This window comes from Carlito syrichta, unplaced genomic scaffold, assembly GCF_000164805.1.
Source record: "Carlito syrichta isolate Samal-C Ts95f unplaced genomic scaffold, Tarsius_syrichta-2.0.1 Scaffold302430, whole genome shotgun sequence".
Lineage (NCBI taxonomy): Eukaryota > Metazoa > Chordata > Mammalia > Primates > Tarsiidae > Carlito > Carlito syrichta.
Genome location: NW_007246526.1, coordinates 466,815 through 494,382, shown reverse-complemented (window position 1 = coordinate 494,382; position 27,568 = coordinate 466,815). Strand labels below are relative to the sequence as shown.

General features: G+C 35.0%; 1 protein-coding gene across 1 annotated transcript in view; it reads right to left on the bottom strand.

The window, feature by feature from the left end:
* Positions 1-27,568, bottom strand: part of LOC103258979 (ankyrin-2-like) — a gene marked incomplete at its 3' end in the record, with an annotated part of 156,273 nt that overhangs the window by 66,777 nt on the left and 61,928 nt on the right. Inside the window, exon 4 of the mRNA XM_021711646.1 lies at positions 25,095-25,193. Coding sequence (XP_021567321.1) covers positions 25,095-25,193 — 99 coding nt within the window. The remainder of the gene's footprint in view (positions 1-25,094; positions 25,194-27,568) is intronic.

Below are 27,568 nucleotides of genomic sequence, written 5' to 3'. Positions count from 1 at the left end.
GGAGAGGAGAACCTATTCAGTAAATGGTGCTGGGAAAACTGGCTGACCACATGCAGAAGATTGAAACAGGACCCCTACCTATCACCATATGCAAAAATTAACTCTAAATGGATCAAAGACCTCAACGTAAAATCTCAAACTGTAAGAATCTTAGAAAACGCAGGAGATACCCTTATGGAAATTGGAACTGAGAACCAATTCCTATTCAGAACCCTAAAGGCCAATACCTTAAGAAATAAGATAGACAAGTGGGACCTCATCAAATTAACACGCTTCTGCAAAGCAAAGGAAGCCATCAAGAGAGCAGGGAGACAGCCCACAGAATGGGAAAAAATATTTGCCAACTGTATATCTGACAAAGGTCTAACATTTAGGATCTACAAGGAACTCAAATGCACCAAAGGGAAAAAAACAAACAGTCCTTTTAAAAAGTGGGTAAAAGAAAAATATACGGGCAGCCAATAGACACATGAAAGAGTGCTTGGCCTCACTCATCATCAGAGAAATGCAAATCAAAACCACATTGAGATACTACCTAACCCCTGTAAGAATGGCCATCATTAATAAAACAAACAACAACAGATGCTGGTGAGGATGTGGAGAAAAAAGGAACACTTCTACCCTGCTGGTGGGAATGCAGACTAGTACAGCCTCTTTGGAAGACAATGTGACGATTTCTGAAAGAACTAGAAATTGACCTTCCATATGACCCAGCAATCCCCCTATTGGGAATATACCCGGAGAAACTAAAATCATTCTACAAAAAAGATACCTGCACTCATATGTTTGTTGCAGCTCTATTCACAATAGCAAAAACATGGAACCAACCGTGTTGCCCATCGAAGCTGAATTGGATTTTTAAAATGTGGTATATATACACAATGGAATAATATATAACCATAAAAAACAAATATATGAACTTTGCAGCAAATTGGATGGATTTGGAATCGATCATACTCAGTAATATATCACAGAAACAAAGAACTGAGTTCCATATGTTCTCATTCATAAGGTGACCTTGAACAATTATAATGCTATAAGAAAATGATTGGCAGTAGTGGAAAACTGTCAGGAGAAAGGGGTGGGACTGGTAGTTGAGGGAAACTGCTGGGGGAGGGAGGGGCATACCTCATCAACAAGGGTACCTGCATGACCAATGTTCATATACCTAACCCTGAATTGTACCCCACATCTTTATAATAAATAAATAAATTTTTAAAAAAGAGTTATCAGGGTTCGAAGATACAAATATACAAATAACATGTGACAGAGCTGTTGTCACATGTTATATATATATATATATTTTAAACTTTTATAGTTTTTTACAATCAGAAATGATTAGGTCTTTGCATTAATAAGAAGGAATAGATGGAGTCGGTAACTTTTGCATATTTGCCTAAATAATGCAATTTACAGTCTGAGTTTTAAAACTACAGCTCTAAACCTTTATAATATTCTAAATTCCATGTATTATTTCCAGTTTTTTTAGAGTTTTGCATAAATCTCTATATCCACTGGAAATCATAGTTAATAAATTACAAAACCAATTGCAACAGTAGGAAATGGGAATGGTTACAGATTGCCCTGGGTTTGGACCTAGTACAATTCCCCTTCTGAAGATGCCTCCTGTCTTTTGTAGGCAGGTGAGTATCAAGATGTAGGTTTTTTCACAGAGCAGAACTCTTTAGCAGTTTTAACCATGACATGCTTTCAGGCTCTTCATCAGATACCAGTTAGCACTGGTTGGGAAATACTAGTTAGTTCCCATCCCAGATGCTATGCATCATCTTCTTCCTTGGAATTAACATTATGAGAGGTCAAGTTGGGAAATGCCGCAAAATTGTCACCAAGTTTTAAGGTCAGGATGATTCTAATTATTTCTCTAAATATTCTGTGAATGCACAGCTGCAAAGGATGTAAAAAACCTCTGGGTACTAATTATAGTCACAAAAATAAAGACTACTTTGTGTATTCTGGGGGTGTACTTAACAGCAAAAGGACAAAAGACATGATTACATACTTGTTCGGCAGTTAAGAAGGCTTTTTAAAAATTAAAATGTCATATACATTTTCTCAGATAATATGAATTTGACAACTCTTAGCCATGGTTAGGATATTATGAATTATTTTAATCACTTCCCTCTCCAAAATCTTAAAAGATTATAGCTAAACTATCAAATGATATTAAAAAGATTAATGTCCTAAATCTTTCTAGGGAATTTAAATTGTATCAAGTGTTTCACTTTGTCATCTTGTTTCATCCCCACAACTATGCTATGAGGCCTCTTTTACAGATAAGACTGTGGTTCATAGTCATTCACCTGAAGATACACCAAGTGGTGTAGTCAAGATCTGCACCATAAAGGGCTCAAAACATAGTGCTCCTCCCACTCCCCTCAGGTGTCCTCTTCAACCAGAATCAAAGAGCCTCAGAGAACACCTGTACTTTTATCTAGTAGTTGGACAATTAGCCTTCTCTTTTCTCCTAAACCATTCACTAGAGATGAGCAGGGAAGCTCTGCCTTGTGACATTATGAAATTTTCATGACCTGCTTGATGAAGAATGTCCCAGTGTTTTCTCAGGCATAACAATTCTTTCAATTTTTAATTTTAAATGGGTAAGAAATTTGAGTGGTGTTAGTGAGGAGGGAGAAGGCTAAACATTTTATATTTTTCATTTAACCCTTGCAGTCCAGTGAAACAAGTGCAGTATCTTTATATGACTTAAAGAAATTAACACTCACAGGGATTAAGAAAAAATGCCCAGAATTTCAAACACTGAAAACATAAAGCTGGGATTTGTATCCACATATAACTAATTCTAAACTCATGCTCTTTTTACTACACTACTCTGTCATTTGCTTTAACAGCAAATTCTACAGAAGATGCTATGTCATCTCGGGTATTTCTAGAAATCAGAAACACCATTGAAAACACTGTAATCCTATTGGGTTTACTTCTGCTTTCAGCTCCTCATGGATAAATTACCAAGAAAGCATTTTTAAATTGCCAAGAAAGCATTTAAACTATTTTACATATTCAAGTTAGTCACTCCAGTGAATCCTGTGAACCTGACACTAATCTGCTTAAAATCTATTTTCAACAAAGTAATTTTTTATATTGAATAATGACTGAAGATCAAGATCTTTTATCCCCTTGCCCCATTTTAATTAATAAATCATATTAAAAACAAGCCTTTAATACACATTTTGATGTTGTAGTAGGCCAGCTTATCTCACCAATATTTCTACACTCACCATGGTCAATGCTGCCTCCTAACATTGTTGTTACTGATCCTACCATCTGGAAAGTCTTCCCTCTTATTTACCTGTCTGCAGATTTTCCTATCTTGTCAATGCCTGACTCAAGTCCTCTGAAAAATGTTTTTTAACAGATTTTAGCTAATTCCAATTTTTCTCTCTGGTATAGAGTCTGTTCCACACAATTCCGTCCCAAGTTGTATGGATCTTCTGTTGCTTGCCTTTGTTTCTCATGTGCTCCTCTTGACTTTGTGTTTAGCCTGTGTACTTTTTAAAGCAGCATCCTATTTGACTCTTGTCTGGAGTCCTCCACAGAAATCAGCACTGTGCTGAGAACCCAGCAAGAACCCAATATAGTTTACTTTTAACTTTATCTTCCTGTATTCCTAACAATTATAGATAACTTAGATTTGTGCTTTTCTCTTTTATTCAACTTTAAAATTTAAACTTAACAGGATTTACCAATACCACATTTTACAGAAAAGCTGAGATAGCTAACAATGTTTTATTTACTCTCATACACATCCAAAAATGTATTTATCTCTATATTTTACCTGCAAAAATGAATAAATGCTTCGGTAAACTGCTAGTCTATGACTATCATTTATGTCTTTGACTTTGTAAACAACAAAAAAAAAGATGGCAAATGCATTTTTAAAAAAATCACAGAGAAAGCAAATAAATTTAAAAAGAAAACAAACAAAACTTAAAAAACAAAACAAATGAATTTTTAAAATGGAATATCCAAACTATAGTAGTGGGAATTTGTTGATACCTAGACAGGATCCTTCTCCTTTTCTGGAAGTATCCTGGTTTTTCATTATAGTACCTATGCATCCCCACATCATTAATCTCATCTCAATACAACTGAACTTCTCTCCTTAGCGTTTACTTCCCGGCAAGTCATCAAATGAAGGAAGACAATCAACACACTACATTCTGTTGGATACAATGACTGGTTCAAGTTTAGGCAAGAAAATTAAGCTGGTGCAATTAATTAAATTCCAGATTATCTTTTGGAAATCTAGGACACACATGTTTCCTTATTTTGACTCAACAAGAAAACATGTGGTTCCAATCTTAGGTCCACAAGGAAAGCCAATCTAGAATTAAGCTGGCACTACAGAAATTATAGCAAAGAGAAAGAAAGAATCTGAGTCCTTGGTTATCAATGAGCCACTGGATGGACAGAGGGGAGATCTTGGAGCTCATCCTACCTATTTGATTTTTGTTTTGTTTTGTTTTGAGTCGGAGTCTCACTCTGTTGCCCAGACTGGAGTGCAGTGGCACACTCACCGCAGCAGCAGCCTTGACCTGCTGGACTCAGGAGATCCTTCCACCTCAGCCTTCCAAGTAGTTGGAACAACAGGCATGCGCTACGATGTCCGGCTTATTTTTTTATTTATGTAGAGACGAGGTCTTACCAAGTTGAGCAGGCTGGTCTCGAACCCCTGAACTCAAGCAATCCTCTTCCCTCAGCCTCCCAAAGTGCTGGGATTACAGGCTTGAGCCACCGCGCCCAGCCCTATTTGAATTTTTTATTTATAAAATCCAAGAAAGTCCTTTTTCTTATCCAAGTGTAAATGAGTTTTTAAAAAAATGTGCAATTGAAGGTATCCTAAGTGATATAATATCTATATGAAAACATAGTTTGTACTACTGCCTTTAGTTTATAATGAAGCATTTTCCCAGAAATTTGAAGAATACCACAAAACTCATCACAGCAATAATAGTATGAAAAACATAATTTACTATTATTATGGTTAAAATATATTATGCAATGACCCTGAGACCCTGAGACACAGCTGCAGAGAAAATCTAAAATAAATTTATAAGAATGAGGTTAAGCTACAAAAAAGCAAGTGGATCATTTTTAGTAAGAAAGTAAATTTGCTCTTGCAAGTAATGAAATTTTAAAATACCTTTGTCTTTATGAGCAGAAAACATAAAATACTGTATTCAGTGGTAAGATTTTTCATTGTTACATAATACTTTCATTTAGTAGTCGATAGAAATGTTAAGTTTATCTCAGATTAAATGCTTCTCACTATATCCCATAAAATTGTGTAATAATGTACATAAATGTCTTTATATTCTATATACAATAAATAATTTTGATAACAAAAATTAAATTTTGCAGATATTGTACCCAATTTTTTATAAAAGTAATGAAAATGTCTAAATATCAGGGATGAAACTTTAGGAGAAATTTAATAGAAAGCCCCATTATAAAGTGGGCAAAAGATATGAATAGACACTTCTCAAAAGAAGACATACAGATAAATGTTCAGCCTCACTAGTCATCAAGGAGATGCAAATTAAAACTACATTGAGATACCACCTAACTCCAGTCAGAATGGCCACCATCAATAACTCAAAAAATAACAGATGCTGGAGAGGATTTGCTGAAAGGGAACATTTCTACACTGTTAGTGGGAATGTAAACTAGTGCAGCCTCTGTGGAAATCAGTGTGGCTATTCCTAAAAGCTCTAAAAATGGACCTTCCATATGACCCCGCAATCTCTCTACTGGGAATATACCTGGAAGAACTCAAATCACTCTATAAAAAAGATACCTGCGCACGTATGTTTATCGCAGCATTGTTCACAATAGCAAGAACATGGAACCAACTGTGCTGCCCATCAAAAGACTGGATAAAAAAATGTGGTACACAATGGAATATTATGCAACCATAAAGAAGAACAAAATCATGAACTTTGCAGCAACCTGGATGGAATTAGAGTTTATAATACTGAGTGACCTCTCACAGAAACAAAGATCTGAGTATCACATGTTCTCACTCCAAAGTGGACCTTGAATAACTTCCGTAATACTATAAAGAAAGGATTGACAGTAGCGGGAAACTGTGGGGTAGGGGGAGGCAGGGAGGTGGGATTGACAGTAGTCCATATCTGCCTGGGGAGGGGGGACACACCTCATCAACAAGGGTACCTGCACAATGAATATTTGTATACCTAACCCTGAATTGTACCCCACAATTTTAAAGTAAAAATTTTTAAAAAAGAAATTTAATAGATACTTGAATACTTGAAATTGGGTAAAAATTAATTCCCTGTACATTTTCTTAAATAATTTTTTCTAGGCTTTCAAATTGTTAAACAACATAGCTTACTAAGCTTGGATCTTTAACATGTATGCAATTTGCTTGGCATGTAGCAAGTACATTAAAGTATATATTATGGAGCAATTTAATAAATAACTCAGTAACTTAGAAGCAAGAGAAAATGTGTTACCACCAAAAGCAAAAATCCTGTATAGGTATAGCGTTGAGAAAATTAAGCCAATAACAACCACTGTAGGATTCTGTTATTTCCCCCAATAGTACAAAATCTATAAACCTGATATAATTATTTTGAATTACGCCACAATAATAACTTAATTACTTACTGTTTTATTATAGGTTGACTAAATATAATAAAGATAAAAATTTTCTAGATTAAAATACTCAGAATAAGCTTTAACACCTTTACTTCTCTCATGCATTATACAAAAAAATATTTTTAATCAATGACTACCAAATAGGTTTCTCATTTCTATTGTCTTGAAAAAAATAAAATACCACTCCGATTCTTTAAAAACACATCTAATTATCAAAACGCTATCTGGTTCATTTAGACCATCTCATCTAAAGCCACATTTCATACACTCCTGTCAATTGCAGCTAGTAGCCTTGGCTTTGTTACTAAAACAAGGATGACAATAGTATAGCACTTTTATTGTCTAAGACATACATCCAGAAAGTCTAAATCTTTAAGCAAATGAAACTATTGCTTTTTCAGCAATGCCAATAATTTTTGCCATTTAATGATTATTCTTAAACAAATAGAGAACTTTGCATGCCAATTCAAAAATTTAAACCTATAGTCTGAGGGCAAACAGACACACAAATACACTGACAAATTCCACGAGAATTCAAACTTAAACTAAAAAAAAAAATCCAAAATAAGTTTCATTTTCTTTGATTCCAAATTATTTGCTGTAAATCTTCTCAGTTATTCAACAGTGGTCAGAATTACAATGTTATTCTTACCCCATGTCTTATTAACAGTTTTGGATACAATCAAGGTCTTATTTCATATCATATTACACATATTATACTAGTAGAAGTTAGAACATTAGAGCAAGGCGTGGGTGGGTTTAAAAATAGTTTCAGTAATATCTGATGTAGCCTTACAATAGAACTCTTCCAATGGTGATTCTTCAGTGTGGGTTTTTGTCTGTGCTGACTTACCTCTACCCAAGCTCTTTTAAAACTGCGAAGGAGTTAGATCAGGCAGTACTGAGATCAAGAAGGAAAATCAACTAACTCCAAGTGAAACGCTTAATATTTAGCAGCTGCTTAACACATTGTTAAGTTCACAACTTACCAAAGATATGACCTCTAAGAATGAACATTTTCAACGAAATAGTCCAAAAATTCAGATAGACAACACATGGAACAATTCAGTCACATACCTAGACTTAGTGTCCTTTAAAGTTATTTAATTTATAATTTATACCTCAAATTATATTAACAGTCACAAACATGTAAGGCTTCTTAAAACATTTTATAATACATATGGTTAAAATATATCTATTGTAAAGATAAGGCTATAAGGGTATGCCTAGACAAACTAGCTTTAGAGATCTAGTGGTGTCAGGCAGAACTCAGAATGAGCTAGGTACAGAAATTGAATGCTTAGATTTTAGCAACCATAGTATAAAGGAAAATGTGATAGATAATGGAAACTCTCATATTTTGAGAAAAGAAAACTTGTGTTTTGTTTTTGTTTTTATTTTTGCCATCTAAGATGATGATTTAATACAAAAGACAGTCATATTTGGCTATCTAAGGTGCCTGCAGCTGCTTCTTGGAAGAATTCATTCAAGTGCATAGAGGTCAAAGGAAGAATCACCATTGAGTGGAGATGAGTTCCTATGCAGAGGAATAAGCTCTGATTAGCATATGATGTGAAAAGGTTGATTCGTGAGACTCATGAAAATTGTAGAGTGTGACAAACCCTTGGCGAGACAGAGGCTACCTCATTCCAACGATGAGGTAGGTCCCTTACAGCAAGTCTTATCTTTTAAAAAGTATACATGACCTACTTTGAAAATCTGAACACATATGAGTTCTTGATCCCAAAGTATAGAAGCTACAATTTTGGCCCCAATAATTTTGAGTGAAGATTTACTTCTCAAAGGAGATAAGTATGCTCCGTTCATTTCTTATACTTCTGTTGAAAGTCAGATTTTAAACAAAAATATATTGATTGTTTTTTTCGGACATACTGACTTCAAAATGTATCCCTGGACAGCTGACTAGGCTGACCTACAGATGTTTTCTGGAGCATAACTGCCTCATACAATAACTGTCATGGCCTCTAAGATGATGATGATTATTTCCAGTGATGATTCTTTTACAGGCCCGGTTATGTTCCTAAGACATTGTCATTGGCATTCAATGATTTTTATCTTCATATCTTTCTTTTGGCTGTGGTAAGTGTATGGATCAGGTTGTTTACATGTAAGCACCTTTAAAAGTCTAAAATTATAATCTGACCTGTCAATAAATAGTTCTTCCTCTTCCTGATATTATAAACTGTGCTATGCATAGGCTTTGAGAAAAGTTCTATTATCTGAGATTGCTAACAGAATTCCATAGCTTGGCTTCAAACAGTTCCTAACTACAAAATTAGACAAAGACAACAAAGCGCCAAATAATTTATGAAGATTTATGCTGTTTTAGTCACGTTCTCAGTAAATTAAAAGATTATGATAAACATTAGTGACAAAGTAGTTATATCAGAAATTGCTTGTTCCCCATGTAAGGTGGGAGATTAAAAAGCTAAGACTTGAAATATACCAAGAAAGTGTCAAGAGAGTAGTTTGGTTTAAAAACTGAAAGAAGATAGAAGGATTTTTCTATGTAAGGAATACTTAATTTTCAGACTGCAAAAATATGCTTTGCAAGTGAAAGAATAAACAGAGAACACCTTCTTCCTTTATTAAGTCATATTTAAATAAATTTGTTAAGTAAATACTGGAATTAAAAATGTAAGTTATGTAGCCAGGCAGAGTGGTGCATGCCTGCAGTCCCAGCTATGTGGGAAGCTAAGACGGGAGGGTCTCCCAAACACAGGAGGTCAAGGCCGTGGTAAGCTCTGATTGGGCCACTGCATTCCAGCCTGGGCAAGAAAGTGAGACCCATATATATATATATATATATATTTCAATAAAAATGTAAGTTATAATAAAATAATATAAAATAGAAAAATTATAAATAAAGATAACACAAGAAAAAAATGGTGTTTTCCCCTTGACTGTTTTAACTACCAAAAGTTAATAAAGAAGAAACTGTCTTGTTGGATCCCTTTGGTGAGAATACTGCTTGGCATATGGTATACTGTCAATGAATATATTCATTTTTATTTCTGGTTATGTGTAGCTAGTGCTTTTTCTAATTATCCAGCTTCGTGCCCTATATTCTGAAACTATGTTAAGCTAAGGTAAAGTTATATGTTGCTAATCACTAAAGACAAAACTTCTATATGCTTTTTTCTCTACACCTACCCTAAATAATAATAACCTCTTGGCCCCACTGGACAATTAGCTAAAATAATAAATGCTATTTTTCAACTCCGTAGCATTTATTACTTCTTCTTCTATAACTTAAGAGAAAATAAATATATCTAATAGAATGGTAGCAAAGCTTTCCAAGCCTGGCAGTTAAGTTTGCAAACTTACCACTGTGTGCTTACGTTGACAACACTGTACAAACAACTTAGTAAGGTTTTATAATCTTGGTATATCAGTGTCTCACAGCTGTGTTCGTGTCAACATGTGGCAGTGTCTTGCTTTGTGGCATTCATTATTGTTATTGCATGTTTTTGTGTGCCATTGCGAATGTTGGAGCTTAAATTAGAGCAAAAAACAAATATCAAATTTCTTGTTAAACTTGGCAAGAGTGGAAACTAAATCAGGGACATGTTAGTCCAAGTTTATGGGGATAATGCCATGAAGAAAATGGCAGTGTACAAATGAATCAAATGTTTTTCTAAGAGGACAAAAAGCGTCACTAATAAAGAGATGTCAAAATGGCCAGTAACAAGCAGAACTGCTGAAAACATGCAAAAATTTGTCGAATTGTGCGTCAAGATCATCAGCTGACTGTGAGAAGCATAGCATATAAACATCGACAGAGAAACAGTTAAGGGGAACTGATAAACGCATTACAAAATTTATTGAATTGTGCATTAAAATTGTTGGCTGACTGTGAGAAGCATAGCAGACCAAGTAAACATCAATAGAGAAAGTTAGGAAAACCTTAAATGAAAATCTTGGCATGAGAAAAGTGTGGGCAAAAATGATCCCAAAAGAGCTCTTGCATCACGACAGTATACCAGCTCTCATAGCACTGTCTGTGAGGGCGTTTTTAACCAGTAAACAACTATATCAGAATACTCTCCCTACTCACCTGATCTGGCCCCCAATGACTTTTTCCTTACCCAAAGATAAAGAAAATATTGAAAGGAAGACATTTTTATGACAGCAAGTGTAATATGATGACAACTCTGATATCCATTCCAGAAGAGTTCTGAAATTGCTTTGACAGGTAAACTAGCACTGGCGACAGTGCATAGCTTCCCAAAGGGAGTACTTTGAAGGTGACTGTAGGGATATTCAGCAATGAGATATGTAGCACTTTTTCTAGGATGAGTTCACAAACTTAATTGTCTGACCTCGTATATTGCATTTATTACATGCCAGTATATTCTAAGCACTTTAAGTGCACTAACTTATTTCATCTTTATATTGACCCTATATAGGGAAACACTATTATTCCTTCCTTACAGATGGAGAAATAGAGTCACTGAGAGGTTAAGTAACAAGCCCAAGGTCACACAAATAGGTAAACAAGTCCAAGGTCACACAAATAATAAGTGATAGAGTTGGGGTTCTTAACCACTGGACTACAGAGCCTTGAATAAAGTCTACATTCCTGCAAGTAGTATTTCTGAATTAATTAAATGTATTTCATTGCCTTTCCTCTCTTATTAAGTCGAGTGGAATTTTGCCCTGCTTTTGTTTTTATCCCCACTTAGTGATGTCTTTATTGTACTCTCCACAGAAAGGATACACTTTGCTGTTTTGCATTTTAATGTCAAGCATTTATTATAGTACACATATTTCCTTCTATTCATGTCTTCAAGACACTACATCATTTAAACAAAACTGTTTGGGGATACAGTTTTTAAATTGCACCCAGTTATGTCCAGACAGCATACAGGAGATTCTCCTGTGTAATCAAACAGTGAATGAATGTCTTTTGATCACACTGTTGACTCACATATGTTTTAATTCCTGAAAATCTATAATTTTAAGGGGCTAATGATTGCAAATAAAAATATATGTACTTTCAAAGTGATATGACTTTGTGACTCTTTAAAATTATAAAACAACAAACATTTCCCAATGATATTTTCCCAACAGAAAATATAGTTGAAGTTGGCCATGCAAGCATACTTTGATGGAGCTTTAACTTGTGCTTCATAAATCTAATTTCATATAGTGTATTTAAAGTCCTAACCTACCATTCTTAGATATAAAATGACTACTTAATACTTTTAATATTAACTTTTTAAAAGAATAACTTACTTCAACCTTTAGACTGAAGAAGATCTTAGCCAAATAACATGAAAGGACAATTCTGTGATACATGGTATAGAATTTTGTAAGCAGAGGGCTCTTAATACATTAGTGAATGTAAAAAATATTTTAATAATAGAATTGTAGATTTATTGGATTGTCTATTTAAATAATCATATCTTCAATATGCAACAACATTTTTGTCTTTTCCTTATCCATTCCTTTTCTAATTTCTTATTCTGTTTTCATTGTATTGGTTAAGGCTTGAGTGTAATGTTGAATAGTATCACTAACAAAAATCCTTTTCTTGCTAAACATTTTAACGAGAATACTGATGTTTGTAGTATTTTAAAAAATATTTCCTCTGGAAGCAGCCTGATATTCCTAGTTGGGTAATATTAAATAATTTTATTAAAATTTACATTAAACATTATCTGATCTGAGTTTAATAAAAATTTGTAGAAGTATCCAAGTAGAACTATCAGGCTGCTTCCAGAGGAAATATTCCAGATCAAAGTTAAAACTTAATTTAAATTAAACAAATGTAATCTATTTACATATTTAAATAATTTAAATTGGATAAAAACTTTGTATTATCATGGACAACTACATCAATCCATAGAAGTAGCACAAATTAGTCCTTCTCAAGATTTATTTTTGAGACAGCTGCCCAGGTAGGAACTAACTGCTCTAACAGCAGGTTTTGCATGAAAATTTATATTTATCAAAAACTAACCTATATAAATAAAGAAAATCAAATATCTTTAGCAATTACAAGCTGTTTCTTCACATCTTCAAACTTGTGACTTTACCTTATTGAAAACTTGTACTAACTAAAGTGTTGCAATACTATATTACAGAAACTTCAAAGATCATTTTACTATTGTATCATAAACAAATGTAAACATAATACATTTTAGGTTTATTATAATCTATTTAGAATATTCCACATTTGGATTTACCCCCTGAAAGTGAGTTTCAAAAATACTATTCGATTAGACCACACTTTGTTAGTTGGACTTCAAATTTTGCCATCCAGAATATTTAAAATGAGAATTCTCATTCTTTTTTTCCACTCGTCTAAAGCTTCAAGTGTCTATACCATAAATGTCTAGAACATTAAATTACTTAAAGGCCTATAGGAATCTGTGTTTAAGCTAATGTAATTTCACGTACTCAAATTGATAATATTGAAAGGAGGTTGTGAAACAAGCCATTCACCCAAAGGGACTCTATTATTTTTTTCACTGTGCCAAGAATAGGTAGCACTGGGCAGTATAGCTGGTCTTGCACAGATGCATAGTCACTGCATTTGGTCATAATGACAGCTAATGGTCACTGAGCTCTTATAATTGCCAGGCATTGTTCTAAGAGCTATAATGGATTAATCTCACAATCCTTTGGCAGAGTCATTACCTCTTTTTTAGAGAAAAATTCATTTCAACCTTTAGACTGAAGAAAATCTTAGCCAAATACCATGAAGGAACAACTCTATAATGCAGGGTATAGAATTTTGCAAGCAAGAGCCTCTTAATGAATTAGTGAATGCAAAAACTATTTTGATAATGGATTTGTGGATTTTTTGGCCTATTTAAATAGGCATATTATTATGATCTCCTTATTTCAGCAAAGACTCTGAGGAAGTTACATGGGTAGAAAGCAGAAACTTTGGGATTTGACAACCTAGCTTCAGATCTTGGGTTCACATTCATTATACTATGTTGTCTACTTCAGGCAACATCAAAAGGGATCACTGGCTATTTTAAGGTCTTAAAAACATCTCGTTCATGTCTTTAAGGATAGAAATACCAGAGGATCCCAATCATTACACAGAGATAGGTAGCGATAGTTAACAGTATACTGTATTTAAATATAAATTTATATTTACCATGTTCAATCAATTATTGGAGCTGCATGTCTTCCCGATTAAGAAAGAAAATACATACTAAGATATGGGTTGGACATTTTTTAAAAAGTTATTAGGAATTGCATCAAATACCAAAACTGAAAAAGTTAAGACATAATATAGATTTTAATTTTCATTTTTCAAGAGAGATTATGTAACTAATCAATGTTTGTTGTATAAGCAATATTGTTGTCAGTCAATGATTAGTTACCTAAATTCTCAGTTTCCTCTCTATAAAATGGAGAAAGCAATGCCTGATTTCTATATAAGCTATATATTAAGCAGTAATGAAATATTACCAATCATCTTGTGTTTTTCAGAGTTTTATATATTATATAACCGAAAAACTTCATTAAAGAACAATAAATATGTAATCACTTACAAAGCATCATAATATAATATAAGGATAATTTAACAGAAGAGAAAGGAACTAAAAATTCATTACTTCTGAGGAAGGCTATGGTAGTTGTAGGTAGGGAAGGCAGAATTATACGTTTTACTTCACAAACTTTGTATTGTTTTGATTGTTTAAAATAAGAATATATTCACATGTTATGCGTGTGTTTAAGACAGAGAGAGAGAGAAAGAGAAAGATGATAGGTAGCTAGACAGACAGACAGATAGGCAGGAAGGCAGGAAGGCAGACATACACTCAAAAAATAGGAAATACTTAACCAGATATCAGAAAACAGGGGTCACCAACATCACTTTGGGCAAAACATTTGACTCTGAACTTCAAATTCCTGTAATAAGTACCACAGACATGATGTCTCTAATATTTCCTTCCAGTTCTAAACTAAAATAATTTAATAAAGCATACTATGTAGAGAATGTGAGGAATGCACATTGGAGTTTCTAAAAACCCCAAACAAAGCAAAATATTTCAGAGTTCATCCATGGAAGACTTATCTTCAAAATAGTTAAAACACTGTCTACATCCTACTGCCTTTACAGTTTTTGTTGAAATGCAGAGCACAATTTAACTTAAATGATGTAGTATGTGGAAGTTGCTCCAAAATGCAAGTTGTTTGATCATTAATCGATGACACATTACAAGAAAGAAGTAAAAAGAATTGCTCTGTCTAAAGTCTTTGCATCTGGTCTAATCGTCAAATGTTAGTGACTTGTGAAACAGAGAACAGTGAACAAATTATCATTAGTTCAACACACTGTGTTCACACTGATGCAAGAATCCTCTCCTAATCAGAGTTTAATTGCATGTGACTAGAACACCTCTGTGAACTGTTTAAAAGGTCAGTCAAATAGCTTTTAGTTTACTCTTGGTCTCTCTTTTCCTGCAGCTAAATTCCCAGATTTTTTTAGCAGTCCACATAAATTTTATTGAGCAATAATACTATTTCCACTGGTCACCTCTGCTTCTTTCTGATAGTCTTCACTTGTGATTACAAACGTAGATTTCCTTGTCCTCTTATTCCTAAGAATCAATAAATCCAATAAATAGGGAAGCAAAGTAATTCAGGACCTCTGGAATCAGCAACAACTGATCCATTGTGTCCTACAAAGATAGTATAATAGCCTCCCCATGCCCATGAAGCTATCAATGAAAATAATAAAAATAATAGTAACTGTCGTAGATTGCTCATTATGTGCTAAGGATTGTGATAAGCGCTTTACATAATTAACTTTCTTTCAACCTTCACAGTTCTAAATTTTATGTTAGTCCTCACCTGTTTTACAGGTAAATAAATTGAGGCACAGAAATTATAAGTAACTTGTCCAAGGTCAGAGAGTTAGTGAGTGATTAAGGCAGGATTAAAATCCAGGTTATCTGACTGGATTTTTGCTTCTAACCACTGGCAAACTGAAGCCAGCCTAGGCTTAAATCAAGTGCTTATTTCAATGGGTTTAATGAGCTCTCATTTTAATTCTTCCAAGTCTGCTATTTTTTACTTGTTTTATTCTAAGAACCCAGAGTCCTCTGGACATTTATTATAACTTTTTCTATTTTTTGACATATGCCTCCAATTTTCTTTATCCTATTTTCTTCCATGTGAAAATTGTTCCTGAAACCTAGACCCTCTTCTACCTCTTGCTGGTGAAGAAAATAAAAATATTTTACTCCAAAATATACTTCTCTGACATATTTTTGAGACACCGTTCAGAGGGCTTACATACAGAAGTAGCTCTGCGAAGCAAGCTATCTTTTGTACAAAGATTTCATCTGTAGAGAATCAGCATGGATGCAGCCAGGCTTTCTCTGAGGGCCTTCCCTTGCCTGGTTCTAGGAAAGATTACTTGAAAGTCTGACACCTTTAAAGGTCTGACATTTGCTATCTATTCTCTCTGAGGGTTGTTACCTGTGAGGTTTCAGCTATATAACAAGATTACCTTTGCTAGCCAGGCTACCTTCCTTCCTTCTTACATAACCTGTTTTACCATGCTCCAATCTCCTATTCTTTCTGTATTCTTAAGACAGTATAAAAGTGTCAACCATCTGACTATTTCTTTGAGTTCTTATACGAGAGGAGATCCCCCAAAAAACCAGAATTATCTTTTGAAGAGCGGGCCCTTGGCAGTACAGGCTTCCCCCGCTAGGTAAGTGTTCTAGGAACCCATTTCCACCAGGTGCCAGCTAGCATTGTTGCAAGAAGCTGCATTTGGTTTCAGTGAATTTTTTTTCTGGAGATTCTTTTAACTCATTTGACCATTTCATAATGGGTGATTTAAGAGTGCACTTTATTCTGTTTTTCCAGATGAAAAAAGTCTTCAAAGGGACATGTTTTTCCCTTTGAAAGAAAAGGCATCAAAATCAACCAGTTCAAAAACTGTCTTGAACAGTGGAAAAAAGTCTTGATGGGTGTATTGCATCAAACAGAAAGTACTTTGAAGGTGTCTGAAATTTAAACATGTAAGAATAAATACACAACTTTTTATAAATAAATTCTGGATTTTTTTGGGTCCCTCTCGTATTCTGCATGACTCTCGAGTACTTAGTAGATTTGGATGCCTTTTTTACTATTAATTTGACTTTTGTCAGTTGAGTTTTTTTAGCCAACTTCAGAGGGTGAAGGAGTTGTTTACCTTTCACTACTATACTGGCTTAGCTGCTCTGGCAGTCTCATTTGAATCCACTGCTTTAATCACCAGTTACATCAGATGACCCATATATATCTTTATTCCAATTATTCTCTGAACTCTAGACATGTAGGTCAAACTGCCATTAAGATCACCCTCCTCCTCACCAAAACCCAAAGCAAAGCCTTGTCCTTATTAACTTTCTGTTAGTGGATTTCATCACCATGTATACTGTTAGGCAAGGGAGAAAACGAGAAGTCACCCTTGATGTGATCCTCTTCCTCTATTCCCATATGCCATCCTCACCAAGTGCTCTGAAATTGGTTCTTAATCTCTCTCAAAGCAGTCCTCCTTTATCCATCACCCAAAACACCACGACTCCATTCCAAGCTAACATTACCTCCTACCTCAAGTAGATCAATGCAATAGTCTCCAAATGGTTTGCTTTGCATCCCCTGGTCTTCCTTCAAGCTGTTCTCCAAGCTGCACCAGGGTGAAGTTTTCAGAATTTTAAACAGAATTCTGAGCATGTTCTACCTTCCAACTCTACTACATCCTGGGTCTGCGATAAACACCTTAGGTCAGGACAAGATCCTTAGCGTGGCTCATAACATCTTGCAAGATCTGGCTTTCTTCCTCAAGCTTCACTTCATACACCACATTTTCCCTTGTTGTTTCAGCGTCCAGATACTTTATTTCTTTTAGGTTCCTGCAAATAGATTTGATTTTCCCACAGCACACTTCCCCCTTCTTACTCCTGATGTGCTATAACTCATTCAAACTTCAGGACAAAATGACAGGCAGTTTTCAGCCCTTCAACTCCATCTGTCCCCAGATAAATTAGCATAAAGACAACATATATTTGTATTAGCTTTATTTCAAAAACTGAAAAATTGCTTTAATTTATTGTAAATGAAAATATTGTTGCTTATCAGATGTGTGTGTGTGTGTGTTTGCAGACCAGTAATTTCAATGTTGGCTTTCTACTAGAATAAGGGAAAGTAATATCCTTCTAGGGAAAATTTTTAAAGACATCAATTCTCATCATTTCTCCAAGCACACTGGGAATGGCAGTTTGGAGAAAGCATGTTTCCTTTAACTTGAAGTGCTGAGGAGCAGAGATGCTCTTCCAAACTTGTAATCACATAACAGGTTGATTTTCAGAGTCAAAAGATAATAGAAGTGTCCTGACTTCTTTCTTATTTGTGGTCAAATGTAAATACCTGCTGTCATCTGAACTTCAGAGTATTTGTATTATAAACAGTATTTCTCCCAGTTAAAAAGCCAAGATCCTTATTAAGAAAGAACCACATGTATATATTTGGGGGGGAAACCTGATGACAAAGCATTTTTTTGGAGTCTGTGACCACGGATCACATACTGTGTGTGGGGCGTGTGTGTGTGTGTGTGTGTGTGTGTGTGTGTGTGTGTGTGTGTATGAGAGAGAGAGAGAGAGAGAGAGAGAGAGAGAGAGAGAGAGAGAATAGAATGTTCCATTATGAATTTTTTGCTTGAAGAGCCAAGGATGGCTCTATGACCATATGGAAGCAATTCAGGATAACTGGCATGCTGGCCAACTGTGTAGGCTTTCTTCCGCTTCACAGCTTAGTTCAAATTATTTGTGACAATGAGTTAGGGCCAATGAAGGGAAAACTATTGGAAGCTACACCTGAAAAGATATGTATCATTGCATAGAGTGGGTGCATGCACCTCCGTAATTCTAGGGGTATAATCATGGTGATACAATCTTGCAAGTGGCATTAATACTTGTGGTCTGAAAAAATTTGAAAACTAATAAAATAGCCTAATCATGTTAGTTACAAGTAGGAAAGTCTTTTGGAATAAAATTTCCAGTAACAAAGAGTATTGACCATAAGACAGGTAAAAGAAATAAAGAAAAATAGAAATAAATTTTCAGTAAACTATCATATAAAGAATAACAAGTGAGAGCATCTTATTCAAACTCACTTGTCATTAAGATGAAAGGGAAAAAAAATACTGTTTCTAGGGTCCTTATGAAAAGGCTGAGCTGTAAGAACAAGTAGAAGAATGTCAACACAGATAAGAAAAATGAATTAAAAAGGACACCACCAAGCATATTTCAGAAATTATATTTAAGTCTTAGACGTGTTAAGAACTGTGCTTGGTTGAATTCCAGATCATGGATAAGACTTCACGGTGCACCTGAATCCCTTGACTTACCAGTTGCCTAGCTTTTGTGGAATGCTTACAGTTACCCCAGCATTTGAGTGCCTAGTAAGCAGAAAACGAATGGCATGTAAGCCAGGGGCCTGGGACTTGTGGGAAGTAAGCAGAGTTTTGGACTTCCTTAGTAGAAGCAGAAGGTGAAAAACAGTGAATGGGAAACATTGCTGAGGATTATTTGGAAGGAAGGTGTCCATACCGAACAACCACAGATTTGTGGCTCCATCACTAATTTGTTATGTGACCTTGGTTTTCCTCCTTGTGCCTCAAATTTTCCCATAGGTAAAATGAGAATATTCATTATTTATTCATATAAGGTTAGAATAAGATTAAATAACAAATGGAGATACAGATTAAATTTGAGGGTCTGAGCCGTGCATGGGGCTCAAGCCTGTAATCCCAGCACTTTGGGAGGTGGAAGTGAGAGAACTGCTTGTGCCTAGAGGTTCTAGACCAGCCTGGGCAACTTGTCAAGACCTGGTCTCTACAGTAAGATAAAAAAATTAGCTGGACATCGTGGCACGAGCTTGTGGTTCCAATTACTTGAAAGGCTGAGGTGAAAGGATCGCCTGAGCCCAAGCAGGTCGAGGCTGCGGTGGCTGTAAGCATGTCACTGCACTCCAGCCTGGATGATAGTGAGACTCTGACTCAAAAAAAGAAAAAAAAAAAAATGAGGGTCTGAATGCAAGATATTATTGTTGAGCTATAGTTTGGTGACACCTGGAATCTGTTCCAACACAGACTGAGTTGAGCAGACACAGACTTTAAAGGAACCTCACAAGAGCTTCTAGCCCTTCTCTTCTTCTAATGAAATCACGTTTCAATATAAACCAATTTGTTTTATAAAAACAAAAATCAGATATTTTAAAGATCTTTTTGCTTTATCATGTTGGTCTTTCTGATTTTAATGATTTTATATTTAAAGAATATAATAAGGACTTAAAGAAAAAAATTATCTTCTATGAGAACTAAAAGTCACATTTTTTTGTAGAGAAAATTAGAAGGAGGAAATTCAACGTCAGATTTCCTTGGTGTCAATAGCAAAATTGCTCATGTTTTGAACATTTTGCAGAGCATTTATAGCTCATAAAAATACTAAGTGAACATTTTCCACCTTAAAGCTTTTGCATGGACTGTAAAAGAATTAGCTAATTCTGACCTGAGTAAAATTTGGGTTAGAAGACAACGGAATTTTAAAAATTATTCTTTGAGTTCTATAGAGAAGATGCAACTGTTATGAGAACTACAAGCAGCAATGCTGCCTGGAGATGAGGATGATAGGCCTGTAAATGACCCATCTGAGTCTCAGTTTGTCACCAGTAATGACAAAGTAAATGAAGAACAAAAGACATAATGTATACAACACACCAGAGACAGTGCCTGAGAGTCAATGGTATTACCTGCATTATTATTATGTCTATGATTAGGCATGACTGGAACATATACAACAAAGCTAACTCTTATACATGAAGGGTATACATGCATGTAGTCACATATGTGCAATATATTATGCAAAATGCTAAAACTATAGTGAAGCGCAAGAAAAAGTTATTTGTTCCCAAGAAGTTTACAATCTTGGAGAAATAGTAGATATACATTTAAAAAATAAATCTGAGATAGGCAAATATCAACAGGCAAAAAGTAAACAAAAAGTGCTCTAAGTATTGAAAGGAAAACATGACTCAGAATGTTTTTAAAAATATTCTCAAAATATAATTTCTCTGATAGCAATATAGAATTGAAATAATTTTGTAAAAGTAATGTCTCTGGTCTAATAAATTCACATGCTATAAAATGACCAAACAGGACTTAGTAAGTCTGTAGGGCTAGGCTTGTGAGCTGCTGAGAGCCACCTGGGTTGCGGAGGAGGACGAAGAGGCCCGTGGAGGGCAGGCACCTGGGTACAGGGCCTCCCCACCGACATGTCTCTAGTGGTGGAAGCCTTCATTTCCCAGATCGCAGCTACAGAAACTTGGCCTAAAAATGCGACATTATATCAGCAATTGGAAGGGGAGCAAATTTTACTTTCTGACAATGCAGCTTCTCTTGCTGTGCAGGAGTGACTACAGAAGTGGGTCACCAGTGAAACTTCTGCCTCTTCTGAAGGTGAAGCCATGGACTTCACAACCATACTACCACTGTCGCTATCAGCATGCTGCCAGCCATGATTGGGATGCTCTTGCCCCTTGCTGCATCATCCTGAACAAGGACCAATCGGCCTGCTGTCATACGTGCTAGCAAAATGGATGCCCACACCCTGCCTCAGAACTTCACAAAGTTAGTAACTAGATACCAGGCAGGACTAATGCTGATGACTGCCACAGAAAAAAACCAAAACCTTGTGATAATGCTTGTCATAGAAACAGTAGAATTGTACCCTCCACCTCACTTTTGCTTTTTACATCTTTCACCAATTTGTATGACTGGATGTTGAACCTAAAAACATACAGAACCTTATTTGTAAAATAGTCTGGAAAATGTAAGTTTTACCTTCCCAGCTTCTGGGAATTTTAATATGAAAAGCAAAATTTGAAATCTCTCTCTCTCTCTCTTCCCCCTCCCTTTCTCTCTCTCTAATTTACTTTCTAAATAAACTTTGTTTTTAAAAAAATGACAAAACAAATGTCCCATACAGATAGGTGAAAATTATTCCAACATCTTTTATATAGGATTGTTTAGAGGATATTAAGATGCCTGAAAATGCTCATGTTTTCAGAAAGCAAACAATCATCTTCAAAGCAAATAACATTCCTCAACTCACTACAACTTGACTTCCAGCTCCATTATTCCACCAAAATAGCTTTCACTGAGGTCTTGCTGGATGAGACCTCCATGCCAACCAAGCTGGAGAGCTACATGGTCAGTGTCAGTACTTAAAAGTATACCGAGAATTAGCTCAGTAGAAACCACACTAATATCACTGATGAATACAGAAATGTAAATAAACATTTGTTCATTGTTATGATATCAATTTACATAATACCATTTAAAGTAGTTAAATCAATCCTGCTGGTGCTCTGGGACACAATAAATTAAGGATATTGCTTACCAAAATTGGTGCCTTATGATGGAACATAAGCCTCACATGGATCTCTTAGTGTATGTAAAGAATGCAGAAAAAATCCATAAATGTGTACTTCTCCATAACCCATGAATTCCAAGATTTTTATTCCTGGAGCTTTTCAGAGAGATTTTTTACCTTCTTAATTCAAAATTATCTTCTGTGGTCTATTTCCAAACTAGACGTTTGTCAAAGGCAAAGTACTATGCAGCTGCCAATGTTCCTATAATTTCAGACTATTCTGCATTTCAGTGCTTTGAATTACATTCTTAGAAAGATGTAAAAGAAGGTATAATTTGAATAAAAAATTCAGACTCTATGTTGTGCACTTGGGATTCCTACACCCTTTTTCTGGTTCTCAAAAGGAAGTGACAGTCCAACTGCCACGAGTATGTCTCCTACCCATCCACCTGACACCCAATGTGTCCACATAAAGAAATATCTATCTTAAATAAGACAAGACTGAGGGGAATCACATAAGAGGAAGAACTCACGTCTTCCTGCATGGCCCTAAGACCGTGACTTTTAAGATTTACACACATACAGGGGCAAAATAATCAACCCATGTATATAAATTCACACATTTTAATTTTTACTCATTGACTTATAAAATATTCTAAGTAAAGGGATTGGCAGTAGTGGGAAACTGCTGGGGGGGCGTACAATTGGCAGTTGAGGGAAACTGCCAGAGGAGGGAGAGGCACACCTTATTAACAAGGGTACCTGCATAATGAACATTTGTATACCTAACCCTGAATTGTACCCCACATCTTTAAAATAAAAAAATAAAAATAATAATATTCTAAGTAACAATAATTTTTGCCAATTGGTAATGATAGCTACATACTTTAAATATAGTAAAGAAGTCATTGGCCTTAGCCAATGACCTAGAAAAACATTTAGAAAAATATCCTAAGATTTAATTATTAATTATACTCATTCTAAATATTTCCTATAATATATTAGTTGGAAGCTATTTGTCAAGATTCCCTACAGTAGAAATCTTAAATTGAGCTAATAGCAGATAGCACAAATGAGATTAATGTCTTAATGATGATACAAACCTTCTTTTAAGATGTTATAACCTGGCATGATTACGACTGATAAAAGGCTCATTAACTCAGAAAGCAATTTATTGATTAAATGGTTTTAGCTTATTCTCCTTGAAGAATCTCCAAAGCATATACATTTTCAATAACCACAGTATAATAACTATATGATAGCTTTTAACAAGCATTTACCTTGCAGCATTTGTTAAACTGCTCAACTTTTATGACAAGTACAAGCTCAACAAGTCATTTTGAGAAAAGTAAACATGCTCTTTTCATAGATATTAACAGTACCAATGTATATGTGTATTTCCTGCCAAAGTAGGAGGGATTTCCTATAAGCAAGCGAACCTAACCAAGTTTTCATTTTCATGCTTTGTAAGTGCACTATTATTTCAGGCATGTAGTTGAATCTATGCTTATATGCTTTTTCTCACATTCTCTAAAGTAGTTCTCAAAGTCTGGTCCCTGAACTAGCAGCATTAGCATCAGCTGAGAACTTGTAAAAAATGAAAACTCACAGGTTTCACCCCAACAATGAATTAGAAATTCTGGAACGGGGAGTAAAAACATGTGTTTCAGCAAGTCCTGCAGGAGATTATGATGCAGTCTAAAGTCTGCAAGCCTCTGCTCTAAAGCAAAAAGATTTTCTCTTGATAAAAATGTTTTTACTCTTTACTTTGAAACAGAAGATTTTTGTAGGTTTCTTTGTCTCCAAACCTAAGATGCTATTATACTTTATAGAATATGCAGGTGTTCTCTATAGATATTACAAAATTATAAAAATTTTACTTAATACAGGTTTTTATTCTCACTACATGTTAAAAGTTTGAGTTGTAAGGAGGAAAAAGCGACTAATTAAAACAATATTACATTACAGAGATCAAAATTGATACTATCTTATATGTCATCATTTCAATAGATTTTTCTCAAAATCAAAATAAAAGAAAATAGACCTTATTCTAACAATTGCCTTTAATATTTTCTGGGTCCAGAACTTGTGGAATCTATAGAACTAGAGCCATGTCTACATAATGAATGATCTGTACAGGCAGCAGATATTCCTACATAACAACCTTCAAAGGCAGGCTTGTGAGCTTATCCCAAGCAATAGATCATAAAAAGAGCTGGCTTACTTTGTCAATATCCCCCATGATGTGGTCTGTGTCATCAGAAAGGCTAAAGATAAAACTCCCCAAAATAGAGAGAATAAATTGGTTATAAAGATTTACTCCTCAATTCCCACATAACTACATGGATATATACCGAGAGTAAAGCTTTGGACACAACAATATTTTCTTCCCCTTTCTACTAGAAAAAAATTAGGGGTTAAGTTTATGGTATAACTTGATTAAATAATTATTATTTAAATTTTTCTTCATTTCATTTTGAAACCATGCATTTCCTACTTATTATTATGTTCATCGTAAGACCATGGGACTTGAATTTGCTTGTTGCTCTTGGCAGGCAGTTTAGTAAAGGCCGCAATTGGAGTATAAGGCAACCAAAGTGTGTAATTCCCACTGTGTAGCAGATTTCCCACTGGAATGCTAGTATTTTGAGAATTTTTTTTAAAATTTAAGGCAAGAAAATACTTTCATAAAGCAACATGGAACTTTCATGAATCATTCATATTTCACACAAGTCGCTGTCATTCTGAAAAAAAAAGTCACTGTCACTTTATATCCTTTTAAAAAATACATAAATACCATGATAGACTTACATTTGTCAAGCGTTCAGTTTCATTAAAAGGGAGATCATAATATGTCAAAAAATTAGCATGAGTTAGAATAATTTGGCTAAAATAAACAATAGAGCATTTATAATAAATTTAGTTGCCCAACAGCTAGCTGAACCTGTTAAATCAACTTCACAAAACTATTATAATTTAAATTTATTTAAATCAGAGAAAACCTGGATGTAATACCTGAGACTGTGCATTAATATTGGCTCCTTCCTTAACAAGAACCTTGACAACTTCTGCTTGTCCAGCCAAAGATGCGATGTGAAGAGCAGTATTTCCCTTCTGTTTTGGAGAGAAAAAGCAAAAAAGAGGTTTCGAAAATGTGTAGAAACCAAAATGTACAGCCATTTTCAACTTTGCTGTGATTACTTCAACAGACTGAAATTTGTCATTTTATCAAGATAGAAGCCCACTTGCAAAAGGATTACTTTTTACCATAAAAAAAAGTGGCCATCTCATTCAGTGCCTTCCTTTCCTGTCTTTCACAACATTGGCATTGTGCTGAGAATATAAAATGACTAAGTTCTCAATGAAACAAAACATTTGGGATGTGTGTGTATATGAGACAACATCTCATGAGATTCATGTGATTTAGAGTCCTACTGCAAGAAAACAGTAACTACAAAAAGAAAAAGTTTACTGAAACATTGAGGTCTTTTTTTTTTTCCTTGCAAAGAAAGGAAAATTTTCTCTACCATTAAGTACAGAAATTGAGTTTGCTTACAGTTGTGCTTCCAGTCACTAGGGCACATGGTTGTTGACCAAAATATTTTGGAACTAAAAAAATAAATTTTACATGAATCATAGTGTTACCAATGACTTATACCATTTGCTTCATCAAAATTTACCATCCACAACACCAATCACCAATGAAAAATAATTTAAACCTTTGGTGAAAATAAAATATAGGCCAAGAGATTAAAAATACCTGTGATGCGATCAAAATAAATAACAAAAATTTTTTTTAAAAGAAAAACAAACAGAAAACTGTAGATTCCAAGCCATAGAGTTTGGCCTCTAGTTCTCTTTCTACCATTAACCACTCAGTATTTTGGGGGCTCAGTTCTTTCTTTTTATTTTTATTTATTTATTTATTTATTTTGAGTTAGAGTCTCACTCTGTCACCCAGGCTGGAGGGCAGTGGCACGCTCGTGGTCACCGCAGCCTCGACCTGCTGGGCTCCAGCGATCCTTCCGCCTCAGCCTTCCAAGTAGCTGGAACTACAGGAACGCACTACCACGCTGGCCTAATTTTTTTTATTTATTGTAGAGACGAGATCTCGCCAAGTTGCCGAGGTGGGTCTCGAACCCTCAGGCTCTGGCAATCCTCTCGCCTCAGCCTCCCAAAGTGATGGGATTACAGGCTGAGCCACTGAGCACAGCCTCTTTCTTTTTAAACGTTTTTTTTTTTTTCCCTGGAAAACTCTGCAGCTCTAGTTTGTAATTAAAAGTAAACCTGCTTAAAATATCAATAGAGCTGAAAGGAAAAAAGAAAAACAACAACAAACAAGCAACCAAAAAGTGGTTGGGCTGGGCATGGTGGCTCATGCCTGTAATCCCCGTACTTTATCACGCCAAGGTGGGAGGATTGCTTGAGCCCAGGACTTTGAGACCAGCCTGGACAACATAGCAAAACCTACAAAAAATAAAAATACTGGCCAGGCATGATGGCACAACACAGGCAGTCCCAGCTACTAGGAAGGCTGAGGTGGGAGGACTGCTTGAACCCAGGAGTTTGAGGCTGCGGTGAGCTGTGATTGTGCCACAGCACTCTAGCCTAGGAAACAAAGTGATATCCCGACTCAAAAAAAAAAAAAATGTGTGTTTGGTTTAATGAATATGCTAATTATATTAATATGGGCACCTCAGGGGAAGCAAATAATTTGATCTACACTCAAATAGATATTCTTTAAATATTTGTTCAACAATTATTTGGCACACTAATGCAAAATGTTAACAAAAATGTTTACTCTTTATGTTCAGAGTAAGCAATTTATTGCATATAGTGAACTTATATTTTAACTACTTTGGAATTGCCAGAGAGTTGCCTGTTTCCATTTCTGCTAGAATTACTGTTTACTACACTATAAGCAGAACTAGTGTACATTTTGGCAGTTATATAGGTGGTGGAAATCCAGGTTAACTGGCCATGTTTCTATTTTTTTCCCACACTCCTTTTTGTTGTTGTTGTTTACCCCTGAGTAGACTAATGCCCTAGCCAGCGGCTTGAGTGTGTAACTTCTCTCTGCATCTCCCACAGTGGTATTATCACACTCCAGCCCTGTGCCATCATGCTTGAGTCTGATTAGCTACTATATTTTTCCAAATACAAATTTCACCTTCACAAGACAAAGATTTGTCACCACTAATAATATCTTTTTAAATATCTGTTGCTTATGACATAAATCTCCAACAGTTTCAAACATATTGTAGCAAAAGCAGCATTAAGAAGACAGCAACAGTTTCTAGTATATCCAGCATCGTGTAAATTTTTAAAAAATGAATCTACTTTCTTTACGAACACACTTTGTACTGGTAAAACCTAACTTTCACCTAACAATTCAATACGTGATCCAAAATCTCTTTTTCATTAGAGTATATAGGATTCTGTATAGTTTCATACCAAATAGAATGAATACGTCAGAAGATATATCAATT